The following is an 18,932-nucleotide window of genomic DNA, read 5'->3' as shown; positions in this document are numbered from 1 at the left end:
CAAGTCATTATGCAAATATAGAGTATCGCCCATCATTACATAACTGCCACATTTTATCATTTCATAACTGCTGGACCACTGAGATCGTGGCCCAGGCTCGTTGACATGCAGCCTAAACCATCACAGCTGGCACTGACATGCTCTCAGCACCTTGACTTTGTTCCTGCCAGATGTATGTCATTAATGTGCAAATTAGAGAATAGATTTTTTTTAACTTTTGTTGTAAATGTATCAAGATTGTCAGTAAATGAGGAGTAGGTATGTTTTGGAGATTCCTCTCATTGATATATATGGAGTGGCCTCATTTTCTTTTTAAATATTCTTCTGTAAGGAGCCCTGTTGGAATAGTGGGTTACATACTGAGTTGCCAACCAAGAGCTCCTTGGAAGAAAGATAAAAAATCTCTTCCTATAAAAATGTATAATCTTGGAAAACTGATGGTATGTCACTGTGAGTCAAAAAAGACTCCACAGCAGTGAGCTTGGTTTGAAATATTAGTGTATGGGTGTCAGATGGTCACTTTAATATGCCACTCACTTCTCCCTCCATACACACCTTAGAATAAACAGGTTGAGATTCTAAAGTCTTAACAACCATCAGCTTATTGTTTAATAATTTCCTGTAAAAATGCAGGTTGAGCCTGCATTTTTATAAAAATTAATATGGCTGTGTACTTTTGGAACATAAGAGGATTTGTAGAAGATACATGGGGCTGTGTACCTGTAGGATCTTCACGTACATAGATCTTACCTAATGAAGTGGTGTTTATCTTAACAAATGAACAGCCATTGGGGTTTGTCTGGTATATGCATGTGCCATAATGGAGTATAAAAAAAATATGAGAAAAAAATTACCAAATGTATGAGAGAGTTTTCATGGGTTAGCCAATAATAATTACATGATTTTTTAAAATATATTTTTTATAAATGGCAGGACATAGTAAGTGTAGGAGAGTTATTCTCCAAATACTTTATATTACTCTCTTGTTTGTTTGTTTCCAGTTCAAGAGCCCAAACGGAATCTCTCTTTCTTCCACCTGAGGAAAGTCTGGGGCCAGGTCTGGCACAGCATCCAAACCCTGAAGGAAGATTGCAACCGCTTGCAGCAGGGACAGCGAGCTGCCATGTATAGTGCCAAGCACTCTTTTTAAACTTAATTTCTTTAAAATTGCTTAGTGGGTTCCGCCACAAGGAAGTGCCTGAGCCAGGAGCTTGGAAACCACTATTATAAAAGACAAGAGGGAGACACTGGTTTGGAACGGTGGGAGATGGGCAGGAGATGTTTGGGCCGGCTGCACTGAGGGAGGTCCTTTAAGAACTGACCGAGATGAGTGTGGTTAGCACATGAGGGAAGAGTGCAGAACAGAGGGTGGGCTGGCTGAGCCAAGGAGAGAGATGAAATGTGGCAAGGCTCAAAACAATTTGGGTTAGCAAAACTCATCTCATTATTATGCTGGAGACCTACCTACTCTTTTCCCAGCTTATGACTGAAACACCCACTCCCCCCTACACACACACCCCAAAATACCCACCAAAACAGAACCCAAACTCAGGGTAATAGAGTTGGAACCAACTCATCATTGACCCTCCAGCAGGTTTTCAGAGGCTGTAGATCTCATGGGAGGAGACTGCCTATCTTTCTCTTGAGGGGCTGCTGGTGGATTTGAACCACCAGAGAGGAACCACCTTTGGGTTAGCAATGGTGCTTAATTCCAGTTTTGGCACAGAACCTAATACATTGCTATAGGAAAGGAAATCATATCCTTGTGGTTATACTTAAAAACCACTGTTATAGTTATTTATTATTGCAGGAACCTATAGTTGGTGTGTGAATGGGTTTCGTTGTTGTATGGAGCCTTAGCTCTCAGCACCTAACCAAGCTGGGCAATTTGAACCTATGAAATGCTTCCTGGGAGAACTATGTGGCAATCTTCCGTAAAGATTTACAGGCTTGGAAACTATGGGGCAGTTTTACTCTGTTGTATAGGGTCACCATGAGTCAACAGCAATGGGCTTGGTTTGGGTTTCATTTTGTTGTTGTATGGGAAATAGTATTTAGATCCCCAGAATGCTCCAAAGTTCTGTTTATTATGGTTCCTTCAGGATGAACCTCCTCAGGAATAACAGCTGCCTCTCTAAGATGAAGAATTCCATGGCTTCCATGTCACAGCAGCTCAAGGCCAAGTTAGATTTCTTTAAAACCAGCGTCCAGATTGACCTGGAAAAGTATAGTGAGCAAACCGAGTTTGGAATCAGTGAGTGTCACTCTTTACAATGTGTTTGAAGAGGTCGTTGCTTGTTCTTTTTTTTTTTTTCTCCATCTCTTCTGTTTTCCTCTTTCCTCTTTTAATCTAGTTGTTTGGTTTTGCTTTGATTTTTGTGGTATTTTGTTTTTCATTTTATTTTCCATTTTTTTTTCCAGCATCAGATAAATTGCTGCTGGCCTGGAGGGAAATGGAACAGGCCGTGGAGCTCTGCGGGCGGGTAGGAGACTAATTTTAGATTTATATACTGACTGAAGGGGTGAGGCTTCTTACCACCATTTTCCACACTCTCACCAAAACATGGGTAGGCCTTGCATGTCAGAATCAGGTTTTCCTCCTCATGCTGTTTGACCTTGACTAGGTTTGCTAGGAAGCAAAGAGTGCATTCAGTAAAGGGGGCTCCATTGTGGCCCAATTTAGTAATTACTCAGAGGGACAGAGAAGTTCAGATTTACATAAGGAGCAAAATGGAAGTGCCCCCAGGGGGAAGCCTAGCCCCTTTCCTAGAAAGGGCTTTAGACTATAAGCTCTACTTCTTGGCAGAGGTTTCCACTTGCCTTTGTTAGGAGGTGAAAAAGAAGCAGATCCATTGTGAGAGTGGCTGAGTCTGACTTCTGCCTGTTTCATAAAGGGGAACTGTCTTCATCAGTAATAACCATAGAAGCAAATAGATAGCTGCTGTGTCAGACACCCCCACCCCCATGGTCCTGCACATTGTGGACTCACGGACTTTACCCCCAGTTGTGGTACCAAGAGTTAGGTTTATTAGGAAACTAGGTTGGAGAGTGGGAGAGGCAAAAAATATCTCACAATAGAAGTCCAGGTTTTAGTTCAGCAGTCCCAAGTCAGATTAATAGCAAAATACAATTGCTTAATTAGTAAAAGTCCTAGTTTCAGTTCATCAACACAAATTCAAGAATCCTCTAGTTTCCTTAATCATACAGCAACATTTGCCTCAGAGTAGTTATAAGTCAGCTTCTCCTTCAGGCATCTGACAAAAACAGCAAAACCTTTGACTGTGGCCAGCACAAATGCGTGAAGAATCAGGTCACTCCTTGCCACAGTTTCTCCACAGCAATGCCACAGTCTCTCCATCACAAGAGTCTCGCTCTCACCAGGGTCAGGGTGTGTCGGTCTCTGTCTCTCTCTCTCTCTCGTTTGTCTGTCTCTCTCATCCTACTCCCACAGCTGTTGATGACAGTTAAGGTAGCTAATTGGAGATAAAAGGGTAGAAAAGCCAACTTTTAAGCTAACACAGCAGGAGTCTAAGTTCAAGAAAAAGAAAAAATCTAGGCAGAAAGAACAATATTAATCAAATCCCACTAAAAAAATATTAACTATGAAAGCAAGTAAAGTAAGTGTGCCTTGCTAGACTTTATACAAGTTAAGGTTCTAGGCTTTTTTCCTGAATTCTTTTACTATCTCCCTTTGTGAACCTGGGCAAGTACACCTTTATGTCTTCATATCTCTTTGTAGAAATGAGAACAGAGGAGGTATAGGCATACTGAAGAATAAATATTTTCTTTAACCACAGAGAGGAGTAAGTTCTCCACCCCAAATTGATATGCATATTCATCAGTTATGAAATAGAAGCATCCAAGCTCATATCCCTAGCTTTGAAATGGACAGATTAAGAGAATAGAAAATAATGTGTATTGGGTATGTTATAGACACTAGGTGTCATGCCAGGTATTTTACACACTATCTTGTTTAACCCCTGTTTTACTTTGTTTTTAACCCTTTATTTTATCATTTATCTACTTACTAATTCCTTATTATACCCATTAAGGAGCTCTGGTAGCACAGTGGTTAAAGTGCTCAACAGCTAACCAAAATGTTGACAGCTCAAACCCATCTACTGCTCCATGGGAAAAAAATAGGTGACACTATGCTTCTGTAAATATTTACAGCCTTGGAAACCCATGGGGAAGTTCTTTTCTGTCCTAGAGGGTCTCTTTGAGTAGAAATTGACTTGAAAGTGTTGAATGTTTTTATATCTTATTAGAAAGGATCTCTGATGACACAGTGTTTAAGCGATTGGCTGCTATCAGAAAGGTTGGTGGCTTTAACCCACAAACCTCTCTGTGGGGAAAAAGATACGGCAGCCTGTTTCCATAAAGATTTAAATTATTATTAGGTGCTATTGATTCAATTATGACACATAGAGATCTGAATCAAGCCCTGTTTTGTGCCATCCTACAGTCTCCATCATGCTCAATTCATTATTGCAGTCACTGTGCCAGTTCATCTCATTCAGGGTTTTCTTCTCTTCCACTCTCTACTTTTCCAATCATGTTGTCTTTCAAAGGACTGACACCTATTAACATGCCTGGAGAATGTGAGACAAAGATTCACCATCCTTGCCTCTGAGGAGCACCCTCGTTTCACTTCCTCCTAGGCAGATCTGTTTGTTGTTTTGACAGTTCATTCAATACACTTTGCTAACATCACATTTCAAAGGCATTAATTTCTTCTTCAATCTTCATTATTCATTGTCTAACTTTCGGATGCCTAGTAAGCATATGAAAATACCAGGGCTTGGATTGGGTGCATCTTGGTCTTTCAAATGACCTCATTGCTTTTGTGCATTTTAAAGAGCTCTTTTGTAGCATATTTTCCCAGTGTGACATGACTGTTTATTTCTTGACTGCTGCTGCCCTGGTGTTGATTGTGGATCCAAGTAAAGTGAGATCATTGACAACTTGTCTTTTCTCCATCGATCATGATATTCTCTATTGGTCCAGACGTAAGGATTTCTGTTTTCTTGATACTGAGATATAATCCATTTTGGCGGCTGTAGTCTTTTATTTTCTTAAGTAATTGTTTCAAATCTTCAGTTTCTACAGCAAGGTTATGTCATCTGTTTATCTCACATTGCTGATGAGTCATCTAATCCTGATGCCACATTTTTCTTCATGGATTATTTGCAGCTTTAATAGATATGGTTGTTGTTGTTGTTATGTGCCGTCGAGTCGTTTGCGACTCATAGCGACCCTATGTACAACAGCCCTAAACCCTGCTCTATCCTGTGCCAATCTCATTGCCTCTGACACACCCATCCCGATTACCCCAGTCACTGAATCAATCCACCTCATAGAGGGTCTTCCCCTCCTGCGCTGTCCCTGTACTCTACCCAGCATGATGTCCCTCTCTAAAGACCTGTCTCTCCTTACAGCATGTCCAGAGTATTCAGGCGAAGCCCCAGAATCCTTGCCTCCAAGGAGCAGCCTGGTTTAACCCTCTCTAGGGTGGATCTGTTTGTTTTCTTGGCAGTCCATGGTACATTCAATACTCTTCTCCAGCACCACAGCTCAAAGGCGTCAATTCTCCTACTGTCCTCCCTAGTCATTGTCCAACTCTCTGATTCATAACAAGTGATTGCAAAAACCATGGCCTGTATCAGGTGCATCTTAGTCTCCAGAGAGACACCGTTGCTCTTGAGTACTTTAGAGAGGTCCCTAACAGCAGACTTTCCCATCGCAATACGTTTTTTGATTTCTTGGCTATGGAGAAAAGATATAACCCTGACACAGTCTTTATTATACCTTTGCATATAAAGAAAACTTCTCTAGTTTCAGCTAAAATTTATCTGACATCAGCAGTGGTATCCCTTGTTCCATAGCTTCTGCTGAAACTAGTTGAATTTTTGGAGGTTTTCTGTTGATATATATGATCTGTTTGTTTTTAAATAATCTGCAGCAAAAATTTACTAGCTAGTGATATTAATCATTCTGTTGGTTTGCTTTTTTTTTTTTTTTTTTTTTAAGAATAGGCAAAGATAGAGATTTCTTCCAGTCCATTGGCCAGGAATTGTCTTCCACGTTTCTTGGCATAGACTAATGAGCATGTCTAGGTCTGCATCTTTTGCTGAAACACTTCAGTTGGTATGCCATCAGTTGCTGAGGTCTTTTTTGCCAGTGCCTTCAGTGCAGTTTGGACTTCTTCCTTCAACACCATGGGTCTTGTCCCATGAAGTGGTTCAGCATCCACCAGTTTTTATTTAGTACAGTGATTAGGTGTATTCTTTACATCTTCTTTTGATGCTTCCTGCTTCATTTAATATTTTGCCTGTATAATCCTTGCCCAATTACAATTTAAGGATTGCATTTTATTCTTTCAGCCTAGGAAATACAGGACATGTTCTTTTTTGCTTTTCTAGCTCCAGGTCTTGGCAAATTTTATTCTAATACTTTGCTTTGTCTTCTTGAGCTGCCTTTTAAAATCTTCTATTCAACTCTCTTATTTCATAATTTCTGCCTTTTACTTTAATACCTCTATGATGAAGAGCAAGTTGCAGAGTGTCTTCTGAGAGCCATTTTGGTTCTTCTCTTTCTTTCCTGTCTTCTTAGTGACTTTGTGCTTTCCTCATGTATGGTGTCCTTGATGCTATACCACAGCTCATCTGCTCTGTGGTTGTCAGTGTTCAATGAATTAAATCTGTTCTTAAAGTGATTTTTAAATCCATGCCAGAGAAACACAAAATCGTATTTTGACTCAGGGATTTGTTTTCATTTTCTTCAGTTTTAATTTGAACTTTTATTTGAGTAATTGATGGTCTGTTCCACAGTCCATCCCAGCCTTGTTTGTTGTTGTTATGTGCTGTTGAGTCACCTGTGACTCATAGCAACCCTATGTTCAACAGCCTTAAACCCTGCTCTATCCTGTGCCAGTCTCACTCTAATACACCTACCCCCATGACTCCAGTCACTGAATCATTCCACCTCATAGAGGGTCTTCCTCTCCTGTGCTGTCCCTTCACCCTCCCAAGCATGACATCTTTCTCCAAGGACTGGTCCCTCCTTGCAACATGTCCAAAGTATGTGAGATGAAACTTCAGAATCCTTGCCTCCAAGGAGGAGCCTGGTTTAACCCCCTCCAGGTCTAACCTGTTTGTTTTCCTAGCAGTCCATGGTATATTCAATACTCTTTTCCAGCACCACAGCTCAAAGGCATCAATTCTCCTTCTGTCTTCCCTAGTCATTGTTCAGCTCTCTGACACATAGCAAGTAAGTGAGGCTCAATATCAAGAAAACAAAGATTATTACCACTGGACCAATTGGCAGCTTCAGGATTGATAGTGAAGAGATTTGAGATTGTTCATAGCTTTAGTTTGCTTGGCTCCACAGTCAGCACTCTTGGCACCAGCAGCCAGGAAATTAAAAGACATATTGCAATGGGAAAGTCTGTTGTTAGGGACCTTTCTAAAGTACTGAAGAGCCATGATGATGTCACTCTGGAGACTAAGGTGTACTTGATACCGGCCATGGTCTTTGCAATTACTTGCTATGCAGCCTTGTTTAAGACAGTAAAAAAAAAAAAATATATATATATATATATATATATATATTAACAACCTTGGAAATACAGGCACTTCTCTGTTCTGCAGGGCCACGGTGAATTGAAATCAACTCAACTACAATTAGCATACCCTACTAGCAACCTATTTTGTAGATAAACTTATGACTCAGGGGTTAGATAACTTGTCCAGGGATCACACAGCTAAAAAGTAGCAGATTGAGGTTCAAGGCAGGTTATATTGCTTGTAGCCAGTCAACTGAGATTCTTCATGCTCTGATGCACTTATGGCATTTTTCCCACAAACTCTGCCTCCATCTCTGAAAGCTTCTGTTCTGTCAGTTGACATTAGCACTCCTTTTTTAAATCAGGAAAGTGAAGTAAAGCTTCTAGTGGAACGGATGATGGCCCTGCAGACAGACATTGTGGACTTACAGAGGAGCCCGATGGGTCGGAAGCAGGGCGGCACGCTGGATGACCTGTGAGTGCCACTCTGGAGGGGACCCACTCCACTGCCATTCTCTTCCCTTCTCACCCACTGATGCTCCAGCCAGTTTTCCTGTTGTATTAAGATTGTCTGTGTCTCCTAGCGTGGTGATTATATAGAGGTTCCAAAAGACCATTCCCCTATATGGAATGTTCCCTTAGTGAATGACCTGTACTTACCCCAGACACGGATCAAGGCACATCATCACCATGAGCCTTAGTTACCATATCTATTAAAGAACAAGAAAAACCATTTGACTTCATACGGATTTTAGAGCCACGTATTGCATTTGAGAAGTAGTTTGTAAAAGAAAGGCTGTAAAATGCAAATAGCCACCACTGCCATGCCAGACATCACTGCTTGTCCAGCCCCCTCCACCAGCCCCAGCTCGGGCAGGGGGTGGGGTGGGAGTGGGGGAAGTAGAACAGCGGGAAAAGCCTGGCAGATTTTACACGTTTGGCTCTGGAAATTGTTCATTTGAGGTTTTATCCAGCATGTGGCATTGGCTCCTAGGGAGGATAGGGCATCCAGACAAACCAATCCCACAAGCAGGAATAACAGGAAGCCCCAGTGTTGCCTGCAGAGAACCAAGAAAACTGGGTCATTTGATCAAGAGCTCTGTCACTGGTGCTCAGCAGGGCTCCCTGGTGCTTTTATTATCTAGGCCCAGACACCTGAATGTAGAAAATTTTGTTTGCATATATTCTATACTTCCTCTAAATCCTTTAACTCTTTATTCTCCTCTAGTTTTCAAATTCTACTCCTCTTTTGAAATGTCAGCTGGGGGGGGGAGAGAAGAGAGAGGGGCTTATGTCCCCTTCTGAGTTTGAGCTGTTGAGAAGGAGCCATTGCCCTGGGGGCTTGGGTCCAGCGATGGTAAATGGTATCAGTGTCACAGAAGCCATGCAGAAGGGGAAATTGGAGGGATTCTGTGTGATCACGCCTTGGAGATGGCTGAGTTTTGATAATGAGGGAGAATGTTCCCTGTATTCACCAGGAATGTCACCAGTAATAATGGTGTAGTCCAAGCAAAGCAGCTTACTGCAGTCTTGTCTCTAGCAGTCACTCTCTGCTGGCAGGAATTAGCAAGCCGATGTTTCAAATGACTATCTGACATCCAATCTAAACAGAACTCTGCCTCCTTGTATATTTCAGAGAAGAACAAGCAAGGGAGCTTTACAGGAGACTAAGGGAAAAGCCACGAGGTAAGTGAGGTTTGACGTAAGTGAGGTTTGACGACTGTCCTGGGTTCCATTTTACCTCACTTTTATGAGACAGCGGCGCTTTCTCCAAGCGCCTTTGGGGAACTATGCTGCTCTTCTCTTTCCAGACCAACGAACTGATGGGGACAGTCAGGAAATGGTACGACTGCTGCTTCAGGCCATCCAAAGCTTCGAGAAGAAAGTGCGGGTGATTTATACTCAGCTCAGGTACAAGGCCCGCTCGCCTGCTCTCGGGTGGATTGCAGGGAAGCAGCAGGCAAGGCTTCACGTGTGGCCTTTCCTCACTCTGCCCGTGTGTGCCCAGCTGCCTGAAGAAACTTGCCAACTGGAAGTTTATAATTGCTGAGGACTATGTTCTCCTCAGGTGACACAACTTACCATACTCAGCTGACAGTCAAAGGCTAGCAGATAGAATCACTCAGGCATACCTTAGCAGGAAGGCCTATTACTGGTGATCTACTGAAAAATTAGCCCTTGAAAACTCTCTGGAGCACAGTGCTACCCTGACACTCATCAGGGCCTGACACTGTCATGAGGGAGAGTCTGCCTGAAGGCATCTGGTTTAGTACTTTGTTCTGGTTTTGGTATATTCTCTTGCTTTCTCCAACCCAAATGCCATTTGAATTTGTCATATGTTTTTTTTTCACACAGTAAAACTGTAGTTTGCAAGCAAAAGGCTCTGGAATTACTGCCTAAGGTGGAAGAGGTGGTCAGTTTAATGAATGAGGATGAAAAGACTGTGGTCCGGCTTCAGGAGAAACGACAAAAGGAACTCTGGAATCTCCTGAAGATTGCTTGCGTGAGTCTCCTATTACCAGGCCCAAAGCTCCTGGTCTGCAGCCTCTTAGGGCCTTTCCACCTCCACATGGCTGTAACCGCCCTTCAGGGCTGACTGATAAACCCAACAGCATATACCCATTTACTGCTAGGACATGCTTCATAAGATGGACAGTTAGTGTAAGAGAGGAAGACTCCCAGCTAGTGGACTGACGCAGTGACTGTAACATTGGGCTCAAGTGTGTCAGAGATGAACATGGCACAGGATAGGGCAGAGTTCAGATCTACTGTTCATAGGGTCACTATTAGTCATACTCAAGTCCGTGGCACCACACAACAACTTTGCTGCTCATTTTTCACTTCTGTCCTCCATGACTTGAAGTGAAGGGCAGAATTGATACCGTCTAACCATGGACTGCCAGGAGAACAAACAGGTTCACCTAGACGGTGAAGCCAGCCTGCTTCTTGGAAGTGAGGATTCTGACTCTGTCTGACAAACTTTGGGCATGTTGCAAAGAGGGACATCATGCTTGGAAGGGTGGAGGGACGGAGGAAGAGAGGGAGGCCATTGATGAAATAGTGACTAAGGTAATGAAGATACATTGTGTCAGAGACAATAAAATTGGCACAGGATAGAGCAGATTCCAAGGCTGTTGTACCTGGGATCACTATGAGGTGCAAGCAACTCAACTGCATATAACAACAATAAGAAGTATAGCTATGAATTATTGAAGAGAGCTCAAGGAGACAGTGTAAAGGAAAATGAGAACCACAGACATAGAAGAGCCAGTATAATGGATGGGAGCCTGAGTTTATGTGGAGGGTGAAATGCATTGTGAAAACTGCAGAGAGGTTGAGGAGGATGAAAGAGCAGTTTGCTCATTCAGAGCCCTGCATATCAGTGTGGGTGCCATGGTGGCAGTGGGTTCAGAGGGTGTGGGTGACTTTTCTGAGAATTTTAGATCCAAAGGGGGGCAGAGTTAGTCAAGATGGAAGAAGGATACAAGGATGAGTTGAGCACATTTCAAAGCAAAAAGCACGTGTTCTTGAAGAGATTAATAGGGTGAAAGAGAAAGGGACAATTGATGAGCATAGTCTCAGAAACACAAGAGAAGTTAAGATCAGTGTATGGATAGCTACAGAAACACTTTCTAAGTTCACATGGTTGTTATGGAGAGAGATGTTAACTGATCTTTTTGAAAGACTAGCGAGTGTCTTGCAGCCAAATGACTTAGGAGAAAATATGGTGATGTGAATGCAAAGCTTAAATCATCTCTTTGCTCCAAAATTTTGATGACTTTTTCATTTTGTCTTTCAGAGCAAGGTACGTGGTCCTGTCAGTGGAAGCCCAGATAGCATGAATGCTTCCCGCCTTAGCCAGCCTGACCAATTGATGTCTCAGCCCTCCACTGCCCCAGACAGCTTAGCCGAATCAGCCAAGAAAAGGTAAGGCGAAGCGACCAGTGCCACATGCACTGCAGGCAGTCCCCAGGTTACAAACATCAATGCAATCCCTAGTAACAGACCGACCCCAAGCCCAGTATAATTAAAAATTCAAAGTACATAAAATAGTTAATAACAACCCTGCTTGCCGAAACTGAGGAGGACGTGAAGTGCTTGATGTAGAATATGAAGGAATGCTGCCTTCAATATGAATTAAGGCTTAATATCAAGAAAAGAAAGATTCTTACCACTGGGCCAATTGGCAGCATCAGGATGGATGGTGAAGAGATTGAGATTGTTCACAGCTTTAGTTTGCTTTGCTCCATAGTCAACATTCTTGGCACCTGCAGCCAGGAAATTAAAAGGCGTATTGTCATGGGAAAGTCTGCTGTTAGGTACCTCTCCGAAGTATTGAACAGCAGTGATGTCACTCTGGAGTCTAAGGTGCACCGGATACAGGTCATAGTCTTTGCAGTCACTTGCTATGCATCAGAGAGCTGGACAATAACTAGGGATGATTGACGGAGCATTGATGCCTTTGAGCTGTGATGATGGAGAAGAGTATTGAATATACCATGGACTGCTAAGAAAACGAACAGGTTAGAACTGGAGAGGGTTAAAAAGCAGGCTGCTCTTTGGAAGCAAGGATTCTGCAGCTTTATCTGACATACATTGGACATGTTGCAAGGAGGGACCAATCCTTGGAGAAGGACATCATGCTTGGGAGGATGGAGGGACAGCGCAATGAGGTGGATTGATTCAGTGACTGGAGTAATGAGGAAAAGTGTGTCAGAGACCGTGATATTGGCACAGGATAGGGCAAGGTTTAGGGCTGTTGTACATAGGGGTCGCTATGAGTCGCAGGTGACTTGACAGCACACAGCAACAACAATAACTAAATAGGTGCTAATTTGTAGTGTGCATCAAAACATTATTTTTACTACTTGTGGTGGTAGTTCTATATCGCCATGTCGTAACCAAGTCATAGCTGAGCCTCCAGCAGGTTTTTAGAGGTAGTAAATCACACAGAAGCAGATGGCCCATCTTTCTTCCTAGGAGCAGCTGATGGATTCAAACCTAGTGACTTTGGGATGGCAGCACAACTCCTTACCACTACGCCATTAGATGGCTATATTCTGTTAAAGATGTTTTAGTGTTTTGTCTTGAAATATTTCTTTAATGTTTTTTAAGCCTGGAAAAGTGCAATATATATTACACACTAAGACAAACATTTGACTAATTGATGTGAAATAGGAATTGTGCCTGTTACAATTTAGGTCTGAATTTGAGATACAGAGACTTCAGAATGGAACTCATTCATAATCCAAGGACTACCTGTTTTCAAGAGTGCATCACAGAGACATGATTGCAGACGTAAATAAATACACACACACACACACACACACACACATATACACACACATATATATATATATATATATACACACATACATACATACATATATATATATGATAATGGTGTGATAAGACCTCATATTTAAAAACCCATTAGGACCCTTGATCCTCTTGCCCTTGGGCCTAGTTTAAATTGTTTTTTTATCAAACATTCTTCTTTTTTTTCCTTTCCTTTTTTTTAAAATTTTTATTTTCAAACATTCTTCTAAGTGGTATAGCACTGGTCAGAGATAACTCGTGGTTGCTGTGATGCTTAACACTGTGACACTGATGTGTCAAATGAAATAATGGTTACACATTGTAGACAGTGTTTGGTGGAGCTCTTAAGTTAAAACAAGTTTGGAAGCAGGAGTGGCATCCACTTCTGAAATGACTTGCCCCCAGAAACTCTATGAACATGGAGAAACTATCAAAGTTATACAAGTGTTCAAGTCTTTAGTTCATAGGGTCACTCTGAGTTGTCTACCACTCAGCAGCACTTAACAACAACAACAAACACACACATACACACACACTACATAATATATCTATATACACACACACCCTATGTACACACACACATATACATATATATACACCATTATATACACATATACTTATATATACATACATATGTGTGTGTGTGTGTTTGTCTTGATAAACAGACCATTTTGTCTGTCATCATTTTGTGCACGTTTTCCTTTGTCATATATGCTATGGACTATGAGGACAAAAAAATTGCACGGGAGAAGGATGGGCAATCCCCTCCCATGCAATTACTGCCTCTGAAAACGCGCTCGAAGCTCAGCTATGAGTTGGTTCCTATTCAGTGTTACACAACAACAACAACAAAATGAAGAGAAAAGTGATGCATATATTTTGCTCATGTAGTCCCTTCCACCTTGCCAACTCCAGGTACTTTTTGAGCATTGAGATACTGCTTTGTTGTAGTACTGTTTAACGAGAAGATTGAAAATGCTCCTCAGTCCCATGCTATGATAGTTCGGCCTTCCCAAGCAGCTTTCCTTTAAGGAGTGCCCTGTTCGTGACATCTGAGTCATCTTGCCTCCTTCCTCACCCAGCCGCCACGTTGAGTTACCACTTTTTTCCACCCGTTGCCTCCCACTCATCCATCCCTGCTCCTCCAGTTGCTTAGACCTCTGAGAAGAGCTGGTGAGCAGAATAGACAGACCTGCCCTGACAAGGCTACCTGCCTCCCTGCTGCCGGCTCTGCCTCCAAGCCGGCTTAAGTAAAATTCATCTTAACAAAATGAAATTTTGAACAAATTAAGCCCTGGTAACTAACCAGTAACATCTCCCCACACGTTGAATAAAAATCTAAACTTTTGGGGGCACTTGCAGCCTCATCAGTGTGGCTCTCTTGGCTGAGCCCCATCCCAGCAGTCCTCTGCAGACTTCCTGCTTTGGCCTGGTTGCTGGTTCCTTTTTTTTTTTTCTTTTTAAAAATATGTTTGATGTTGAGAATACACATGATAATACACCACGAGTCCCACATTTCTCCATGTACCATGTCATTCCATTCAGTGACCTTCGAATTGTGGTCCCATTCTGCTCTTGTTCTGCATTGTTCCTTCATCCTTTGATATACATTTTCTGTCCCTTAAGCTTCCAGTCAAATCTTTTAAGTCACTATTTTCAATATCTCATGAAGCCATTTCTTAAAAAGTAGACTCCCTGCCCCGCCACCCACTAAACTGCTCAAGTGTTTATTTAAAGAAGACTTCAGGGAATATTGTTGGTGTAAGGTTTAAAATCTCAGGGTAGTGGTTTTAGAACACTGTGTCAGTCCATCTCATCGATGGTCTCCCTCTCTTTCTCTGTCCCTCCACCCTTCGAAGCATGATGTCCCTCTCCAAGTACCTCCTTGCAACATGCCCAGAGTATGTCAGATGAAGCCTCAGAATCCTTGCCTCCAAGGAGCAGGCTGACTTCACCCTCTTCCAGGGTGAACCTGTTTGTCCGCCTGGCAGTCCATGGTATATTCAAAACTTTTCTCCAGACAAAGGCATTAATTCTCTTTCCATCATCCCTAGTCATTGTCCAGCTCTCTGATGTGTGTTGGAGACAATAAAGTTAGCACAGGATAGAGCAGGTTCAGGGCTGTTGTACATAGGATCATTATGAGTTGCAAGTGACTCAAGGGCACATAACAACAATAGTGGTTTTCAGGGTTTATTCAACTTTTCATGTCTGCAGGAGTCTGGAGTCCATGAGAATTTGAAAGTCTGTATTTCCCTACATTTGAGCCAGAGGCTTTCGTAGAATCATTGTGCAAAGTGTTCAGTAATGCTAGCTGAGCACCATCCACTCTTCTGGTCTCCTGAAAAGGGGGCAGTTGTTCATGAAGATAGTTGCCCACACATTCCATATCCTCTCATGATTTTACTTCTTCCTGTATTGTTAAGTGACTAGAAACCATTTTTTGTGGCCTGGACAGTTGCTTGCAAGTTTTTAAGACTCAAGGCAACGATGCACTGAATTAGGAAATAGGACAAAAGTACTAATGAAGTTACTGGGATGCCCTATAAAACCATGACCCTAAGCTTCCAAAGCAAGACAGCGGATCCCTTGAGGCTTTTGATTGTTCATAGTCCAGTGTTTCTAAATGTCTGATCCCAGACCAGCAGCATTAGCAGCATCTGGTATTTCCTAGACATGAAGATTCTCAGGCAAGGCCTACTGGGTCAGAAACTTGGGGTGGGCCCAGCCGTCTGTGTTTTAACAGCACCTCTGGGGATTCTGATGCACATTCATATTTGAGAACCATAACCCTCAAACGCTGGCTCCTCACATGTCTTTATGCAAAATGTAATGGTCCTCCCAGGAGCCCAAAACTGCGCTTCCCAATAATGAGGCATTTCACTGCTAACTCACTCAGACAGCTTTGTGGGAGGAAGACCTGACCATCTACTCCCCTAAAGAAAACCTGCATTGTGCCGTCCTCCAACAGCATCTAATGACAATGGTGTCCTCCCATCCGCAGTGCACATCTGCTGTGCTTGCTTCTCACTCTCTCCCCAGCCCTCAGCTCCATGCATGTGGTTTTTTTGTTTGTTTCAAAGTCAGTCCTGTAAGCATTTATTCAGTACCTTATATTATGCTGAGTCCCAGGAGCTAGATACAGTTAAGCCTGGTTGCTGTAGGTAAAACCACAGACAGAAAACAATTACTTATTGTTTAGTGCAAGAGGGAGAAAGCAGATGGTCTGTGAGTGAGAAGAGGAACAAGATTCATTTTCAGGGTGAGAAAATGTTCTAAAAGTACATTATGGCAGTAATTGCTGGCTGAGTGGCAAGAAGCTGTGCTGCAATCCTAAAGGCACATAGTTTGACTCCACCAGCTGCTCCACAGGAGAAGGATAGGCAATCTCCTCCCATGTGGGTAACTGCCTCTGGAAAACCCACTGGAGCTATGTGTCATTTGTGACTTGATGTTGTTATTGTGTGCTGTTGAGTCAGGACTGAATCATAGCTGACCCTTTTTGGGGGGATTGTTGTGCAACTTCTTACCACCAGGCCACCAGAGTTTGTTATTTAAATTTTTAAAATGTTGCCAAAAGTTCTTTAGCACATTTTTTAAATGGTAACATTAGTTCTGATTATATAATAATGATGCTTTCTAATCATCCGATCTGTTTTGGTTGTTTTTTAAGTGAAGAACTGGTGGCTGAAGCACATGCTCTCTGCACGCGGCTGGAAAGTGCAATGCAAGATACCATGAAGGGACAGGACCAGAGTTTAATGGTAACGGCCCACTTCACTCCCAGCTGTTCTATCCAAAAGCAAATGAAAAAGCAGTTCGGTGTTACCCTTGACTTGTATGCACTTGGGATGTTCTGGAACCTATTTATTAGTCATGGTCACGGATGGATTGGTACAGTGGCTACAGCTGCAGTCCTGCAGTGATTGTGAGGATGGCACAGTCAGGGCAGCATTAAGTTCTCTTGTACATGTCACCAGCACCTAACAATAAGGGCTAACATCTACTGAATGCCTACCTGTAAGTACTTTATGTGCATCATCTCATTGTAGCACATAAAAAAGTAGCATTATTAACAGTGGAAGCAGATGCAGCCACATATCAAAGATTAGGTGGAGCCACCAGAACCTTGGGGAGAGGCATGATTCCTCTCACATGGAATCAGTACAGTCACTACGTTAGTTTAGACTTGTAGCCTCCATAATTACGAGAGAATAAATTTCTGTTCCTGTTTAAAAAAAAAGGCAGCATATTATTCTCGGGAAGACCATCCCCACCTGCAGCTCGGTAGCACTGCTGAGTTCCCCTGTGTGCTGGAACCTGTGCTAGAATCTGTGACAAGGCCAGTCTCTGTCATGTCCCTGCCCGAGGAACTCAGCACAGCAGTAGGTAGTACTGCTTTGCTGCTGTTGTTATTGTTAGGTGTTGTTCTAATTGGAGGGAAACAGCTCTGAAGAAAAGTATACAAACTACAATTATATGAAGACAAAGTTTAAGTTGCTAACATGGTCTGAATTCATTCCCTTAGGTCTGTTAATGGCCTTTTCCTGTTAATCATATGCTAACCTCCTTCCTAATTTCTAAAGTTTTCCCAAGAATCCCAGGGGATAGATACTACTGCTAATTGCAATCACTCTGCATTATTCATATTTTTGTTATTGTCCAATTTGTGAATTTTTGATCTCTTAACTGATTCTCTTCCAGACACTGTGTATTTTGATCATGTCATTGCTTATATACACTTTTGCCAAAGAAGGACTTAAAAGAAAGGAGGAATGGCTTCACCAGGCTATGTCACCTGGTGAGGTTGGAAATAGATAGCTAAAATTTGCTCTTGATAGCCCCTACCCACAATGAACACGAAAATGTGCTATGGCTACACGTTGTATTAAAATTTTTTCTTAGCTATAGTCAGGAAATCCCAGGGATCCTGAGCAAATCCAGGGAAAAGATCATGTACAGTTTTGAATGTGGAACTTTAGGTCCACAGGATTGCCCTCTAATAACAAGGATGCTCTAAATAGTAAGACTGTTGTTATTAACAAGAGCATTTAAATTGACTTCTAAATTGAATTGTTTGCCTACTGAAATTGAGGTGTATTGTTGGCTGCTGTATTTTTAACATGCCTGTTGGCTTCTAGACTCTAGACTGGAGTTGGTTACAGACAGAGGAAGAAGAACAGAACAGCCTGGAGAGGGCCTCGTGACCCTGTGGGTGGCCTGGACCACCTGATGGCGGCTCCCCGGACTGAGGCTCTGTCGCCAGGGCTCCATCTACGGTCATGGCGCAGAAATCTTCGGCACTCAGATGGAGATCTTCTGACTTCCCCCAGCAGTTGTGACATTTACACTGGACCAGGGTATGGCCCCTAGGGGGCCATGCTGGACACCTTGTCTGCACACCTGGAAGTCTTTCCTCTCAGAGGCCCAGCACACTTTGATGCCAGGTCACATGCTTTCAGGGAAACAGAGCCACAGCAGCACTTCCTTTGCTATGGAACCAATACTCAGAGTACTGTTTGCCCCACAACCACTAGACAAATTCCAACTAGAATGTTTCAGGACAGTCAAATGGCACTCAGTGCCAACCTGTCCTCTCCTGACCTCCTCCTGATCAGAGGCCTTGATTTACCTGTTCTTAACCATCTTTCAGCGAAGTTTCTGCAAATCTCAAGTCAGGTTCTTCCAGACAGACTTGTTAACCATTGATACGGCCAGGCCTCATCCTCTTTCTCCCCCTTGTATTTCACTGCTGCTAATATTTTACTTTTACCTACCACTTTGGTGGACTCTGCCTCTCAACAAGGCAGTAGGGATGCTAAGCACTAGAGCCATGAAGGAAAAAGCACCTACTTTCCTTTGGATCTCCAGGATTGCCTGGGGTTGCGCTGTCATGGAGAAGAAGAAAACTCACACCTACCAGCCTGCTGGCCACAGACACCTGCACCTGTTTTTGCTCAGACGCATCCACGTATGGTCGAAGCAGGGGGAGGGCATGTCCTGCCTTTCATATCATACAGCAGTATTATTAAATGGTTATATTTTCAAC

The 18,932-nt window shown here is 42.6% G+C and overlaps 1 protein-coding gene across 3 annotated transcripts in view; it reads left to right on the top strand.

The window, feature by feature from the left end:
• IKBKB (inhibitor of kappa light polypeptide gene enhancer in B-cells, kinase beta) overlaps nt 1–18,121 on the top strand; it is a 71,112-nt gene extending 52,991 nt beyond the window's left edge. For 2 of the 3 annotated variants that reach the window (XM_006896988.1, XM_006896989.1), the window contains exons 12-21: nt 1,002–1,125; nt 2,103–2,254; nt 2,422–2,483; nt 7,930–8,039; nt 9,201–9,250; nt 9,376–9,475; nt 9,920–10,067; nt 11,364–11,491; nt 16,557–16,647; nt 18,025–18,121. In XM_006896988.1, the coding sequence (XP_006897050.1) occupies nt 1,002–1,125; nt 2,103–2,254; nt 2,422–2,483; nt 7,930–8,039; nt 9,201–9,250; nt 9,376–9,475; nt 9,920–10,067; nt 11,364–11,491; nt 16,557–16,647; nt 18,025–18,090 (1,031 nt within the window). In that variant the 3' untranslated portion in view covers nt 18,091–18,121. The remainder of the gene's footprint in view (nt 1–1,001; nt 1,126–2,102; nt 2,255–2,421; nt 2,484–7,929; nt 8,040–9,200; nt 9,251–9,375; nt 9,476–9,919; nt 10,068–11,363; nt 11,492–16,556; nt 16,648–18,024) is intronic. The other variant, XM_006896987.1, reaches the window with a different exon arrangement.
• The last annotated feature ends 811 nt before the right edge of the window (nt 18,122–18,932 follow it).

The sequence above is a fragment of the Elephantulus edwardii genome, unplaced genomic scaffold (assembly GCF_000299155.1).
Source record: "Elephantulus edwardii isolate Elephantulus edwardi_28Jun2011 unplaced genomic scaffold, EleEdw1.0 scaffold00195, whole genome shotgun sequence".
Taxonomy (NCBI): Eukaryota; Metazoa; Chordata; class Mammalia; order Macroscelidea; family Macroscelididae; genus Elephantulus; species Elephantulus edwardii.
This window is presented reverse-complemented; position numbering and strand designations above follow the sequence as displayed.